Below are 16,826 nucleotides of genomic sequence, written 5' to 3' on the forward strand. Positions count from 1 at the left end.
CATTAACAAGCGCCTTAACACAATGTTCTACTATAGGCAGCAATATTTACTGTAATGTACAGATGGAAACTATGAAGGTATTATCCTAGGCACTTATGGATGGCACATGTAATGGGATTGGATAATGCTGTGCAAATGAAAGATTTGTTTCACACAGTTTAGTTACCTTTATTTATATTCTAGAATTTAGGAATAAAGGCTGGCCTGGCTATTGCTTACAAACTGATAGGAGAATTGCATTTTAAAAGGCTGATTACTTCCAGAGAAACGGGCTCTACTGGAAATAGGATTATTGAAATCTTTATTTATCTTGAACTAGCGATGTTGCTGGAGGCACCTGCTTATAATATGCAAATACTCCAAAATGCCATTTGGATTTCACTTTGAATTCTATTCATGGGTTAACAGTAAACTCTATTTTCCCTAGTAGTAGAATTTCAGGGTCATGACTGTGAATGATAAAGAAATTTATTTTCAGGCTGTAATGAAAGAATGCAAAAGGAAGTCAAATATTTTAGGTAAGGGATCACATAGGATTATGCCTATTGACTATATAGAAAATACCTATAACCACATGGATTTTGAGCCAAGTAAATCTCACGGGCAAGGTGCAGATTTATTGGAAATCTCCAGGCAAATACAGGATAATGGTTAGTTCCTATCTATAGGTAAAAACTGAGGACACTATTGCACTGCAGTTCATGGTGTGGTCCAGGTGTCCTGCTGAGTGCCATTCCTGTTTTCACCATTCAGTAGGTAATCCTGTAGCAATGTAGCCATCTTAGAAAAATTCACAACTTTGACTGATAAACAGAAGCAGAAGACACAGTGATAATTTTCTAATAAAAATGGTCCTAGAAGGCACAGCCTATTGGTTGCTTCATTATACTTTCAATGTGCTGGAGATATGGGAAACATTCTTAGGACATCTGATATAAGGTTGGGGTAGATTAAAGACTTTGTGTGCTAGTTCTGCCATTCACAAGATCTTGGTTGAATTTCCCAGCCAATACTCCATAAGTACTCCATCCATAAAAATATGAAAATCATGATTTTTTTGTGTGAACATGCTTCAAGTACAACAATTTAAACTACACATGTATGGGCAAAATAGAAATAAATTAAATTACAGTACTATTGGTTCTGTTTACTACTGTAATGAAGATTTTACAAAATATATTGAAATGATAAGGGGAAAGCACAGGTAAAGAGGACTGGGCTCATTCAGAGCATGTACTTCTGGCCTCCTGCAAAATTGTACATTAAACTTCAATGCACTTATTTTTTTTCTCCTTTGTGTAGGTTGGGATGATACTTTATACAAAACCCTGTTGACCATTTGCTATAAACTGGTATCTGTAATTGGTTAATCCTGCACAAATTATACTTAGAATAATTAATAAATTGACTCAATGAAGTGCACATTGCTACTTGTTGTATGAGAGAAAAACAAGATTCATATTCAATTTATTGTATTCCTAAGAGTCATTCTTCGTAGTGACCTCTGTCAATCTAATGAAAAAGTTGAGAAATTCAATGACCCCCCCCCCCCGAACGAACATGTCAACAGGTTATGTAACCCGAAAAATGCCCTAATCTTTCACCTTACATCTGACCTAGATTGAATTCAGTTTTTTTTTAAGTTCATTTAATTTCCAGTACAGTAAATGGTGCTTTACTGTGCAGTTGATCGACACTACATGTGGCCACTGATATACAGTGCTTGATTCTCTGTGAAGCCTGTAATATAACTTGGTGGAAATACAAGTGGGTAATACCTGTCCTTGAATTTGTACTGGTTTTTCAATAGTAATAGTTAAAATTTCTATTCATTTGCAATGTTAAAAGAGTGAAAATCCCTTGAGACCAATTCCTATCAGGCAGTGCAATAGACCAAAGAAATTTCTTGTCATTTCCTTCCATTAAAAATAAGAGTTCATGTATTTAATTAATATCTTGGTACAGCTTGATTAATGAAGCTAAAAATGAATTCATCATAAAATGAGCATTTTAAATAATCACCTAGGAGTAACTGTACATCAAAAATCACTGGATTGACTTAACTATTTTACTGAGAAATTCAGATGTTTTGTTTATTTACAATCTATCATTTTTCATTAAATGAAATATAACGATGTCCATTACTTACATGCCTAAAAAAAATTGAAGAGTACTCTTGTAAGGCTTTAAGATTTTGACCTCCATGTTTATAATCACAATCTGGGCACAGCTAGTTGTACAGACACAGTCTGTTTCCAGTATTGTACTTTCTAAACCAGTTCTGTAGATCTCTGGTATCTGCTTGATATAATTGCACTTAAATTGTTTTGGTTCTCTCTGCAGGATTGGAGGACTTTGAGCAACAGAAACTCTACGACTAACTATAGGCAATAGGAGTCAAATAATTTGTTTCTAAAATTCCACAGCTAAAACCACTTGCCAGCTTATCTGTAACTATTATAATTAAAAGGTCTCCAGCTCCTTCTTCTGGTCTATTCAGCCATTTAACCTGTGCATTCCACTCCTTGCAGGGGGGAGGGTCCTATATTTCCTGCTACCATACAGTTTAACTCCTTGCCTTTGTTATGTTGGGGAAACCTTTGGCAGACTATTTTGCCATCAGCCAGAAGAAGGTGAACCTACTGTTTTAAAGCAGTTTCTAATGTTACATTTCACTCTTGGGTGTTTACTATTTAGGCCAAGTAGACTGGAGAATCATCTGCATGTTTTGATCTTAATAGGTTTAAATGGACAAATTTAACAATGGATTACCAGGGAAGCAAAATCTGAAATAAAGGCAAAATGCTAATCCAGAACATTGAGTAGCATTTGTGAAGGCAAAAGGTGCAAGCTGATGTTTCAGGTTGAGATACTGCACCAAGACAGAGAGGGAACAGGAAAGAAAACTAGTATATCAATCATGATGCACGGTCTCAATCTGAAATATCATTCTATATCTTTGTCTCCACGAACGCTGTTTACCCTAATGAGTTCTTCCCAATGTTCTGATTTTGTTACTCAAGAGCAGGGGTTCTCAACCCCAAGGTTGAGATGGCAGATGTCCATGGTATTAAAAATTGGAAACCCCTGCACAGAAGAGACATTGTAATATCTTCTGGTGTTTTCTTGATTGATACTTGGATGAGTTGACTACAAGATACAACATACTGTGTCCACTAACCTGCTAGTTTTTGTTGAGCATGTAGAAAGCCGAAGTGGAAAAAGTAGACCAAGGCATCATTAGCCTCAATTCAAATTAAATACCATGCACAGTAAGTTTTACTTCATTTATTCTGTGGTACTGAGAAGTAATAGTTACAAATCATACTTGCTTCACCAGAGATTAACATGTAAAAGTACCAGCAATTTAAAAAAAATTAATATATATTTAAATATATTTTCCAGACAGCCTTAGTTACACCTCAATCAAAACATAATTTTCTTGCTTTTATTAAAAACTGATTTTATTTGAATGCACATCATTATTCCAAAATCTTGTTACTAATTGCAAAGGAAGCACCTCTCCAGCCGTTGCTTTATACAGGTAGTCCAACATTTCAACAGTCTTTTTTTCTCCAGCTATTTATTAGGACTTCAGAATATAATGCAAGTTCTTCCCATCAGTGTGGCAGGAGAATTATTACAGAATAACTCTCATAAAACTTCATCAGCTCCTACTGGAGCACTTTGAGATGGCAAGAGGTATGACTACTCAGTTAGAGAACACTGGGTATAAATTTTCCTATATATTGACATCATTTACAAGGAGATCTCCAAAATCCTAACTGGAACTGTCAAGAGTCAAAGAAGTTGTCAAGGCACATTTTTGCACCGATTTTTTTCCATCAATAATTTTTGGTGTGGGAAGACACTCAAGCAGAACCCACTGAAGAGGCTGTAAAAGTCCTCGGAAAGCATTATTAATCCAGTTAATGTATCACACGATAAGAATTTATGCTTAGACTTAAAGCAAATTACAACATTATTCTTTTCTGCAAACATTAATGGTTTGCTGGTAGGAATTCCATAGGTAAATGTTGATGATATAAACTAGAAGTTGAACTCAAGTGGTTCATGAATTCTATTTGAACTCTCCAACTAGATTACAGCAGTAAAAATGGAAATCCATCAGTTATTATTTTTGCAAAATTAGATACAAATAAATATATTTTTCTTTCAATGTAAGTCAAGAAACCTGTGAAGAGCACAATGCATATAGGTCAATGCAAAGAATGCAGGCATACAAAGACTTCACCTGTTCAGTACCAAAAATAATGTATTTTATCTTTGAGGAGCTGTGTTTCCCAGTGTAGTGAGATTTGGTCTGCAAAACAGATGGCAATGTAATAGCAGACTATTAAAGTAATGTGATGCCACCCCTGTGAAGCGTACTGAAAAGTAGCAAAGTACAAGGAACTGTCAATGAGCAACCAAGATTTCAAATACTTCAGTCATAAAATTATAAGTCTATTTTAGAGCATTGTAATTACAAGACAGAGTTACCAGTTCTTTAACGTTTTTGATATTGTTTGTAGACTTAAAAACTAAAAGGTGGAATATTTTCAATATTTTGCTCCAAGGAAATGAATTTCTTGGTACATTGCTACAAATAATACACAGAACAATGCCCAAAACGAAATGAAACTGCATTATGTTTCTGGTACTTGACCAGAAAATAATTTAGTATGTTTTGGTTATACTATATAATAAAATATAGTGCAGAACAGCTTTGCTATTACAAATATGGCACAAATAATTTAAGTAATCACTAGCAGTCTACTGAACAAATTATTTATGTGCCACCATATCCTCCCTCTATGCAAAGGTAATAATTACACCGAATTCATGAAATTTTTGGCAGTCTAATGTAATTCAATGTGAAACATTTTCATACAATGGCTACAAAGAGCCCCAGAATAACATATGAAAGACATCTCTAAGATAACCATCTGGGTTTCAGACCTAATGGACTGCACCACAGCAACAATGACTGCTCCAGCAGTTTAACTTGCACCAAGATAAATGACTATCTCTTCAATGAAGAATCAGGTTCAGAGGTGTTTTACAAACCATAGTGTAATATTCATGAATCCATCAGCCTCTGCATCAACTTTAGACAATGAGTGGTTGTTGTCAGGGTACCATAATAATCTGAAAAAAAAACAAGATATAAAAACAATTTTAAAATATACTGTTCTGCATTTTTATCAGAACATACATGATACAAATTCATAGGATTAAAAATAAACAAAAGTTAAAAAAAAGTTAACTGCAGCAAGTTAAAGGCAAAATAATTGTGGAAATGTGATGCAACCAGTCATATACTCTCCACCACACATCTGTAGAAGTTTGTCAAAATTTTAGATGACATGCCGAATCGTTGCAAAATTCTAAGAAAGTAGAGGTGCTGCCATGTGTTCTTTGTAAAGTTACTTAAGTGCTAGATCCAAGACATATCCTCTGAGGGACAGTTTACAAATTGGAAATGGGCCTGTGAACCAAGTTCCCATACCTCAGAAGGTGTCTACAGCCCCACAGCAGGCATCAATTGATATCTCTTGTTATCTACGACTGTTTAATTCTTAGATTAGACTGTTTAATTGTTATTTTCTTTGCAGATGAACAACTAATTATTGCTTGTATTTTAAATAATTCTTATATGTAGTTTAATATGCCACCTAGTGGTCACTGTGTGTAAATGCAATTGTTCCGTGTGTTCCTGAGATCAAAGTAGTACACATATGTCACTATAATATAACCCTGAGATTCATTTTCTTGCAGGCATTCACAGTAAATGCAAGAAACACAATAAAATCAATGAAAGACTGAACCCAACAGGACCAACGAACATCCAACTGGCAAAAATCAACAAACTGTGCAGAAACAAAAATAGATAAAATGAAATAAGAAGAAATAGGAAATAAATATCAAGTGCATGAGATGAAAAGTCCTTGAAAATGAGTCTATAGTAAAAGTGAGTGAAGTTATTCCATCTGGTTTAAGAGTCTGATGGTTGAGGGGTAAAACTGTTCCTAAACCTGGTGGTCTGGGTCCTGAGGCTCCGTACCTTCTTCCTGATGGCAGCAGTGAGAAGAGGGCATGGCTTGGATGGTCAGGATCTTTGATGATGGATACTGACTTCCTGTGATAGTGCACCGTGTAATATGCTCAATGGCGGGGAGGGCTTTACCTGCGATGGACTGGGCCGTATCCACTATTTTTTGTAGGATTTTCTGTTCAAGGGCATTGGTGTTTCCACAGCGGGCCATGATGCAACCAGTCAATATTCTCTCTATGACATGTCTATAGAAGTCTTTCAAAGTTTTAGATGACGTGCCGAATCTTTGCAGATTTCTAAGGAAGTAGAGGTGCTGCCGTGTATTCTATGTAATATCATTAAAACACTGTATCCAAGAACACCGAGGAATTTAAAATTGCTGAACCTCTCTCTTCTGATCCCCTGATGAGGACTGGCTAATGAACCTCCAGTTTCCTCCACTTGAAGTCAATAATTAGCTCCTTGGTATTGCTGACATTGAGTGAGAGGTTGTTGTTATGGCACCAGTCAGCCAGATTTTCAATCTCCCTCCTTTCTTTCTTTTTCAATCTTTTTATTGATTTTCACATATACACAAAAAAAAATAACATAGTAATAAGTAAATTATAAATACAATAGACTTGAAATCACATTGATAAGATAATAATATCCTACTAAACATCAACAAAAGAAAATACCTTAATCAAGTCCACATGATTATATGAAAAAAAAACAAATAACCATTAAAAAAGAAAAAAAAATATTAAAAAATATGTGAGAAAAAATATATATTAAAAAAAAATAAAACACTAAACTAAACTAACATAGGCAATAATAACAGTTTACAAGTATAAGATAGTGTCAAAGAACTCCGGAACTCCATACCTGAACATGAATAAGCAGAAAGGTCCGGAGAAGGCCAAATTAATTCATATGAAAATGTCGAATAAACGGTCTCCAAGTTTCTTCAAATTTAATTGATGTCAAAAATAGTGCTTCTAATTTTTTCCAAACTCAGATAAGAAATAGTTTGAGAAAGCCACTGAAATGTAGTAGGAGGATTTACTTCTTTCCAATTTTGTAGTATAGACCTTCTGGCCATTAATGTTACAAAAGCAATCATTCGTCTGATTGAGGGGGAAAACTGATTGCCATCTTCATTTGGTATACCAAATATTGCAGTAATAAAATGAGGTTGTAAATCTATATTCCAAATTGAGGAAATAGTAGTAAATATATCCTTCCAATAATTATGTAAAGTGGGACATGACCAAAACATATGGGTCAATGAGGCCACTGCTAAATGACATCTGTCACATAGAGGGTTAATATGAGAATAGAATCGAGCAAGTTTATCTTTAGACATATGAGCTCTATGTACAATTTTAAATTGTATTAAAGCATGTTTAGCACATATAGAAGAAGAATTAACCATTTGCAAAATTTTTTCCCATTTATCTGTTGATATGTTATATTGAAGTTCTTTTTCCCATTCTTGTTTAATTCTAACTGATATTTCTGGTTGTATCTTCATAATCATATTATAAATAAAAGCTACTAATCCCTTCTGACAAGGATTTAAGGTAAAGATCAAATCTGTAGTGTCCATCAAAGTTGAATTAGGAAAAGATGGTAAAACTTTATGTAAAAAATTTCTAATTTGTAAATATCTGAAAAAATTAGATTTAGGTAATTCAAATTTATTAGAAAGTTGATCAAATGACATCAAAGTATCTTCAAAAAAGAGATCACGAAAACATTTTATACCTTTCCTTTTCCATATGTTAAAAGCTTGATCTGTCCAGGAAGGTTTGAAAAAGAAATTAAATAAGATAGGGCTATCAAGAACAAAGTTTTTCAAAATAAAGAACTTACGAAATTGAAACCAAATTCGTAATGTATGTTTAATAACAGGATTAAATATTTGTTTATTAAATTTAACTAAATCCGCAGGAAGACAAGAACCAAGAACAGAGAATAGAGAATATCCCTTTACCTCATTACATTCCAAATTTACCCACTGTGGGCACAGTGGTGAATCCAAATCTAATTTCCAATACAATAAATTACGAATATTATTTGCCCAATAATAAAATCTAAAATTAGGTAAAGCTAAACCACCATCTTTTTTTGATTTTTGTAATTGCTTTTTACTTAACCTAGGGTTTTTATTTTGCCACACAAATGAAGAAATTTTTGAATCAATGCTATCAAAAAAAGACTTAGCAATAAAAACTGGTAGGGCTTGAAATAAATATAAAAATTTCGGTAAAATCATCATTTTGACAGCATTAATCCGACCAATTAATGATAAAAACAAGGGAGACCATCTTGTAGTAAGTTGATGAATTTGATGAAGCATAGGTAAAAAATTCATTCTAAATAAATCTTTATATTTCTTGGTAATTTTTATACCTAGATAAGTGAAGTTATCAGTAACAACTTTAAATGGTGTCCTATCAGTCAATAAAGTTTGTGCATTTAAAGGAAATAATTCACTCTTATCTAAATTTAGTTTATAACCAGAAAAAGTACCAAATTGAACCAACAAGGATAAAATAGCAGGAATAGACCTATCAGGGTCAGAAATATATAACAGCAAATCATCAGCATAAAGAGATAATTTATATAACTTCTCATTACGGGTAATACCAAAAATATTAGGAGATTCACGAATAGCAATAGCTAAAGGTTCTAATGCAATATTAAATAATAAAGGACTTAAGGGACAACCCTGTCTCGTACCACGAGATAATTGAAAAAAAGAGGATCTGTGGTTATTCGTAAAAACAGAAGCAACAGGTTTATGATATATTAATTTAATCCATGATATAAAATTAGGACTAAAATTAAAATTTCTCAATGTATTAAATAAATATATCCATTCAACTCTATCAAAAGCTTTTTCAGCATCTAATGAAATAACACATTCTGGGATTGTGGGTGGTGAAGTATGAATTATATTAATCAATTTTCTTACATTAAAAAAGGAATACCGATTCCTCATAAAACCAGTTTGATCTTCTGAAATAATCTGAGACAGTACTTTTTCTAATCTAATAGCTAAAATTTTTGTAAGAATCTTAGAATCTACATTTAATAATGATATAGGGCGATAAGATGTACATAAAGTAGGATCTTTATCTTTTTTAAGAATTAGAGAAATATTAGCTTCATAAAAAGATTGAGGTAATCTCTTCTTAGCAAACGCATCATTAAAAATTTCACATAACCAAGGAGAAAGCAAAGAAGAAAAAGTTTTAAAAAATTCTACTATATAACCATCAGGACCAGGAGCCTTCCCTGAGTTCATTGATGAAATAGCCTCTCCTATTTCCACTATAGAAATAGGAGCATCTAACAGACTATGATCTTCATCAGTCAGTTTAGGAATATTCAAATTGTTAAAAAAATTATCTATCATGGACTGGTCACCATCAAATTCTGAATGATATAAAGATTTATAAAAATCTTGAAAGGTATTATTAATTTCTTTATGATCAGTAGTTAAATTACCGTCTAATTTGCGAATTTTAATAATTTGTCGCTTAGTCGAGATAGCCTTTAATTGATTAGCTAACAGTTTACCAGTACGGTCACTATGAATATAAAATTGAGCCCTGGTCCTAATTAATTGATTTTCAATTGAAGAAGATAATAGTAAACTATGTTCCATTTGAAGCTCAACTCTCTTCTTATAAAGTTCTTTGGTAGGAGTCACGGAATAAATCTTATCAATTTCCTTAATTTTATCCACCAATAAAGCAATATCTAAATATCTTTGTTTTCTTTTACCAACAGATAATTTGACCACGAATAAAAGCCTTAAAAGAGTCCCAAAGTATTCCTCTGTCGATTTCTTCAGTACAGTTTGTAGAAAAGAACAAGTCAATTTGCTGTTTTATATAAGTAATAAATTCTGGGTCTTGAAGCAAAGTAGCGTTAAGTCTCCAAGATCTGGTGTTATTGGAATAGTCCGAAATCTTAATAGATAACTTCAAAGGTGCATGATCCGAAATAGTAATAGAATCATATTTACAATCAATAACATCCGTTAATAACCGATGATCAATAAGAAAATAGTCAATTCTAGAGTAGCTATGATATACATGTGAAAAAAAAGAAAATTCTTTATCTTTAGGGTTCAAAAACCGCCATATTTCTGTAATTCCCGAGTCAACCAAAAATGAATTAATAAGTAGGGCTGATCTATTCGGAAGAGTGCGAATAGGTTTAGATCTATCCATCGAAGGATTCAAACAACAATTAAAATCTCCACCCATTATCAACATATATTCATTTAGATTAGGAAGAGAGGTAAATAAACGTCTAAAAAATTCAGGGCAATCAAAGTTTGGAGCATAAATATTAACTAGAACAACTTTCCGATGGAAAAGTAAACCAGTTATCAACAAAAATCTACCCTGTGGGTCAGAGATAATTTCATGATGTGTAAACGATATTGAGGGATCTATAAAAATAGACACACCCCTAATTTTGGCGGTACAATTCGAATGAAATTGTTGACCCTTCCAGAACCTAAAAAAACGTTGATTATCCTCCCTCCTGATATGGGTCTCCTGTGCAAAGATAATATTAGCATTCAGTCTATGGAATACTTTAAATATTTTTTTGCGTTTAATCGGATGATTTAAACCATTAGTATTCCAGGAGATAAAGTTAACAGATCTATCCATCATACCAATATTAATTGTGTGTATCATAAAAGGTTAAAAAGACACATAACCCACAATTCAGGAAGGAGGAAAATTGATTCAGGAGCAGCCGGAGAACATGACACCTCAACAATATTAGTAATTTAAAGTCGGCCCATAAACTAAAAGCAAAAAAATAAAAAGCAAAAGCGTGAAAAAAGATCCCTACCCCCTCCCCCCACCCTTCGAAAGAAAGCCAAGCGGCAGGCGCATAATCTAATACTAATATTACCCCCATTTCAAGATGGCAGCTCTATAAAAAAAAGATTAGAAGAAAACTATATATCACCCAAATTAAAATATAGAGTTGCAAAAAAAAATATATATATATCAATCAGAATAATAAAAAAAACTAATATAATACAACAATCATTAATAAAAAAAAGGTATAAACGTCAAAATTTAAAAGTGTAGTATACCTTTAAAAAAAAATCCCATATTCAAATACAAGATGACGTTTCAAGAGCAAAGACTTATGGGAAGAAGAAACGCCATTTTGAAAAAACCATATTACTAAATACAAATGTGAGTTCAGCAATCTGTTAAAAGACAAAATAACATTTAAAAAGAAAGGGATATAGTACAGTACAGTACAGCATATATATAAAAAAAACTAAAAGTCCAAAACATTCGTCCCATATCTGAGTACAGGCAAACAGATAAATGCTTGTAAAAAAACAGAATCTTACGGGAAAAATAAACAACTTAAAAAAAAGATAAATCATTAATGCAAAATATAAACGTATATAACCAAAACAGAAAGAAAAAAAAGAATATTATCAAAATTAAAAAAAAAACATCTATAAACAATGAAGCTAGTAAAAAAAAACCGAACCCATAGATCAAAAAATAAAAAGTTATAACCCAACTTCATAGGTTAAAACTTAAAATAGAAAGATATCCTCTCTCCGAAAAATCTTCCACATAACACATAGTTCAAGTTGCAGTAGAAGATCGAAATTCTCCAACAAATTTCTTCGCTTCTTCCAGAGTGTTGAAAAATCGTTGACTGTTGTCGGGCAGCACAATTCTAAGCTTCGCTGGATACATTAAAGCTTGTTTAAGTCCGATCGAATGAATCTCTGCCATCACTGGTTTAAAAGCGATCCTGGCTCTCATTACTTCAAAAGAATAATCCTCGACTATTCGAAACTGAAAGTTTTTGTAGGAAATCATACCTTTTTTACGAGCTAATCGAATTAGAAGCTCTTTCTCACGAGGATAATGAAGGCGAACAATCACCGCTCGAGGTTTATCAGGCACAGACGAAAACCTCGCAACTCTGTGAGCGCGGTCGATAACAGGTTTAGTTTGCAAACCCTCATCACCGAAAATTTCCCATAGTAAATTAGAGAAAAATTCAGTTAAATCACCGGACTCAACTTTTTCGGGAAACCCGATAATACGCAAGTTCTGTCTGCGAGATCGATTTTCGAGATCAGAAATTTTAAACTTATACTGATCTACAGTCTTAAGAGTCGATTGTACCTTCTTATCCAACACTTCAATTGTACGTACTTTTTCAACAATTAATTTTTCAAGAGTCGCCAACTTATCTTCATGCCGCTGAATAACCGATGCCTGCGACTGAAACTTAGTATCAAGCGATTTAACAGCTCCTTCAAGTTCAGACATTTTCGTGGTAAACGTGTTTTCCAAACTTGCCATTTTACTTTCTAAACTTGCCATTTTACTTTGCAACTTGTTATCCAAACCTGCAAGTTTAGTGTCCAGAAGATTAGAAATTGTTTCAACAGATAACGGCTCCTTAGACGATTTCTTACTTGTAGCCATTTTAAGTTCGGCAAAGTTAGATCAAATATAGTTTTAAAAGAAAAAAAAAGTCAATCGAAAATATCAACTCATTTGATTAAATTCGAAAAGATTAGATTAAAGGGTGATTATAGTTAGAAAAGTGAAGAGCGCCTAAAAGGCAGATGTTTACGTCGCCATCTTGAAACTCCACCCCCTCCCTCCTGTATGCTGATTTGTCACCACCTTTGATTTGGCAAATGACAGTGGTGCTGTCAGCAAACTTAAATATGGCATTGAACCTGTTCTTAGCCTCACAGTCATAAGTACAAAGTGAGTAGAGCAGGGAGCTAAGCACACAACCATGTGGTGCAGCTGTGCAGATGGAGATTGTGGAAGAGAGATTGTTGTCATATGTTGTTACATATGTACAATTTTGGAAGCTTCTCTTGGTACTACATTATTTGAATAAGTACTTCCTCATTGATTTACTCTTACCTACTAATCTGAATGGAATTTTCCAAATCTATGGATATAAAAGAGCCTCACCACAAAGTCAGTGTCATCTTAATTTTAACATCTTAGTCTCTAACTTGCTACTAGCTTCTGCTCCTATGACTGTTTATTTCAATTTTCCTTTGTTCTAGCATTGCATAATGAAACAATAATAAAGTAACAATTTTTGTGCTTCCTTCCTGACATTTGAAAGAAACTTGGATTAAAACATCAGAATCCAACTCTCTGGTCTCCTCAATGCTCTTTTGTATATACAGGCTTTACTTAAGGTGGGCATTCATAAACTGGGGATTTGTGTATCGTATTGAAGTTCATTGCTATACAACTCACAGCTCACTACAATTTCAAGTTCTGCATCATCCACAGATTTGGAAATTATCTTTTATATACCTAATTTCATATTATATCTTGTTACATTTACTGCTCAATAGGCATCATCATCCAAATATTCATATTGATGGAAATATTAACATAATAGATAACTTTTGTGTCAATCTCTGTTCTATCAACTCTATAAGTCATTCAATATTTGCAGTACCATCAGTATAATTCACTTTACTTAATATCAGTAGCTTGAATTTAAACATCCAAAGCCCATGCAACTTCCTTCTTCCTCACTAAATATTCTTTGTACGGTACAACTCAAATACTATTTGCTTTAGCTGTATTGACCTAATGAATGCTCCACTATAAATGAATTACATTATCAGCAAAACATTATAGGAAAGTAGATTTAAAAACTTTTTATTAATTGCAGATTCATGTATTGCATTTGCTTTAGATGAAAGAAAGAATGTAATGCTGTGGTTTTATAAGGCATTGGTCGGACCGCACTTGGAGTATTGCGAGTAGTTTTGGGGCCCTTATCTAAGAAAATATGTGTTGGCAGTGAAGAGGGTCCAGAGGAGTTCACAAGAATGATTCTGGGATTGATAGGGTTAATGTATGAAGAGCATATGATGGCTGTGGGCCTGTACTGGCTGGAGAGAAGAATAAGGAAGATCTCATTGAAACCTATCGAATATTAAACGGCCTAGAGTAGAGTGGCTGTGGGCAGCATGTTTTCTTTAGTGAGCAAGTCTAGAAGCAGAGAGCAATGCCTCAAAACAGAGGGACAACCCTTTAGAACAGAGATGAGGAAGAATTTCTTTAGCCATAGGGTGGTGAATCTGTGGAGTTCATTTCCAGAGATGGCAGTGGAGGCCAAGTCATTGGGTATATTTGAAGTGAAGATTGATAGGTTCCTGATTACTAAGGTCTTCAAAGGTTATGGGGAGAAGTCAGCAGAATGGGGCTGAGAAGGATAATCAATCAACCATGGTGGAATGGCAGAGCAGACTTGATGTTCTGAATGGCCTAATTTTGTACCTATGCCTTATGGAATTAAAGCAAGGGGATTTTTTATTCAGATTAACACCAGCATGGTAATGTAGTGGCTTGTATAATGCTTTACAGTGGCAGCTGTAATATCAGGGTTCAATTTTCACCGCTCTATGGGTGAAGTTTGTACTTTCTCTCTGTGACCACATGGGATGCCTCCAGGTGCTCCAGTTTCTTCCCAAATTTCCACACATGTACATAGGGTTAATAAGCTGTGGGCATGCTACGTTGGAACTGTCCCAGCACCTTCTTGATGCAAATGACATACTTCATTGTATGTTTCAATTTACATGTGGCAAATAAAGCCAATCTTTAATCTTTAAATATTCTCCTCGAGATGTGCAGTAATAAAATGTCACTAAAACTTTCCTTTTGGCTTGTACTGCAGAAATATTATCTTGTAATGTCTGATTGATTTGGTCACATGGCCAGAGGTTATTTATAGCAGAAATTTTCAAGATGGATACCATACACAGAATGCTGATGATGTCAATTCTGCTGCTATATGATCAAGTGGCATTTATGGCAAAAGAAGTGCAACTCAATTATTGTAGATTTTCCTCAGACCTGCTCAAATTCCTTGGTGTAGCCAGGTGGCATTTTTAAGATCTCTGTACTTATATTCTATAAAATTTACCATTACTTAAAAATAAAACTTATGCCACAATGCTATCTTCTATATGCATCTTCCAGTTTTAATTGGTCTAAAGAAGTATTTAAAAAATCAGTTTCCATTTCAATAATTCCATACATACCGCACAGGAACCTCTCTGGCTTTCAATGCCCGGTAGAACTCAAGGCCTTGACTGGGATGAACACGTTTGTCTTTCTCAGATAGCAAGATCAACACTGCGGATTTTACCTGGAGGAGCAGAAAATTATTCCATGAAGAACGGAAAAATGACATATGCACAGTTAAAAACAGTCTGCCCTATTCATGAGATGATGTTGACATAAATTACCCAAGATTTTCAAATCTCATTCAATAGCCAAAGAGTATCAAGTAAGGAAAAATAAACTGGAAAGCACTCTAATCTAAATTTGTGCATTTAAATAGATAGAAAGTTCTGCACTGAGAAGCTAGCTATGGTAGCCTAATCAGAAAGAGGTTGGCACTAGTCAAAAGTTAAATGAAGTTCAATACCCAGCATGGGCATCTTCACACAGCTTTGTCCAAAAACAGGTCAATTGTTTTAATAGTCCTGAAGAAGGGTCTCAGCCCAAAGTGTTTACTATTCATTCCCATAGATCGGGGGTCAGCAACCCGCGGCTCCGGAGCCACATGTGGCTCTTTTACGTCTGTGCTGCGGCTCCCTGTTGCTTTGGGAAATAATTGGTTGTGGCGACCCTTTTCCTGGCACATCCGAACCTGCTCACAATTAGATAGCCTACGGGGGTTTGCGAGCACAGAGCTTTGGAGCCTCTGCGCCATGGGGGGCAGGTTGAGGGAGGCTTAAAAGTGAGGCTGAAGATTTCGAATAAAGTTTTTTCCTTCGACTGCAGTTACCGACTCCGTGTCGTAATTTTAGCGCTGCGTGTAGCACACCGCTACATGGTCAGTATTTAATTAAAATGTATTTTATGTTAGTTTGTTAGTTTTTGAAATGTAAATCTAAATTTGAAGATTACGGTGATCTTGTACAATCTAAATAAGACATTGTGGCGACCCATTTCCTGACACATCCGAACCGGCTCACAATTAGCCAGCGTTCAGGCTAAGGGAGATAGCCTACGGGGGTTTGTGAGTACGTGTCTTTTGCAGCATCCGAGCCCATGGGGGGCGGGTTGAGGGAGGCTTAAAAGCAAGGCTGTTTAGTTCGAATAAAGCTATCTTTGACTGCAGTTTACTGACTGCGTGTAGCACACCGCTACAACGTGTTTTTATCGCTAGCTGTCCAGAGGGGAGGTGCTGAAACGCTTTGTCGCGTGTCTGGAAGAAGTGAAAACTTTCCTGGGCAGCAAAGGGCTCAACTTTCCTGAGCTGGAACAGTCAGAGTGGCTGGAAAAGCTACACTTCATGGTAGACATGACAGCGCACCTGAACACGCTGAACACAGCTCTTCAACGGGGTAAGGACGTACAGCCCTGCACATGTTGGAGGATGTTTTGGCATTCGAGCGCAAGTTGACGTTGCTTGCCAGAGATTTACAGAAAGGCACATTGTCTCACTTCCCCAATTTGAGAGAGTTCAAACAAGGTCACGACATGATAAATTCGGAGTATTTACATTCTGCAATCATCGCAATGCAAACATCGTTTGGGAAACGCTTCTGTGAGTTCAGAGAGGGAAAAAACACATTATCCTTCCCGGTCACTCCCCTAAGCATCGATCCATCCCTACTGAATACAACTGCATTGTCAGGTGTGAGTCAACCTGAACAAGTATGATAAATATTTTAATTGCCTATTATTTTACGTATATTCAT

General features: G+C 34.8%; 1 protein-coding gene across 3 annotated transcripts in view; it reads right to left on the reverse strand.

The window, feature by feature from the left end:
- Nucleotides 1-3,273: 3,273 nt before the first annotated feature.
- Nucleotides 3,274-16,826, reverse strand: part of apeh (acylaminoacyl-peptide hydrolase) — an 81,765-nt gene continuing 68,212 nt past the window's right edge. For all 3 annotated transcript variants that reach the window (XM_059944361.1, XM_059944364.1, XM_059944363.1), the window contains exons 21-22: nt 15,156-15,262; nt 3,274-5,151 (exon numbers count right to left, since the gene is read on the reverse strand). In XM_059944361.1, the coding sequence (XP_059800344.1) occupies nt 5,052-5,151; nt 15,156-15,262 (207 nt within the window). In that variant the 3' untranslated portion in view covers nt 3,274-5,051. The remainder of the gene's footprint in view (nt 5,152-15,155; nt 15,263-16,826) is intronic.

This window comes from Hypanus sabinus, chromosome 19 (genome assembly GCF_030144855.1).
Source record: "Hypanus sabinus isolate sHypSab1 chromosome 19, sHypSab1.hap1, whole genome shotgun sequence".
Lineage (NCBI taxonomy): Eukaryota > Metazoa > Chordata > Chondrichthyes > Myliobatiformes > Dasyatidae > Hypanus > Hypanus sabinus.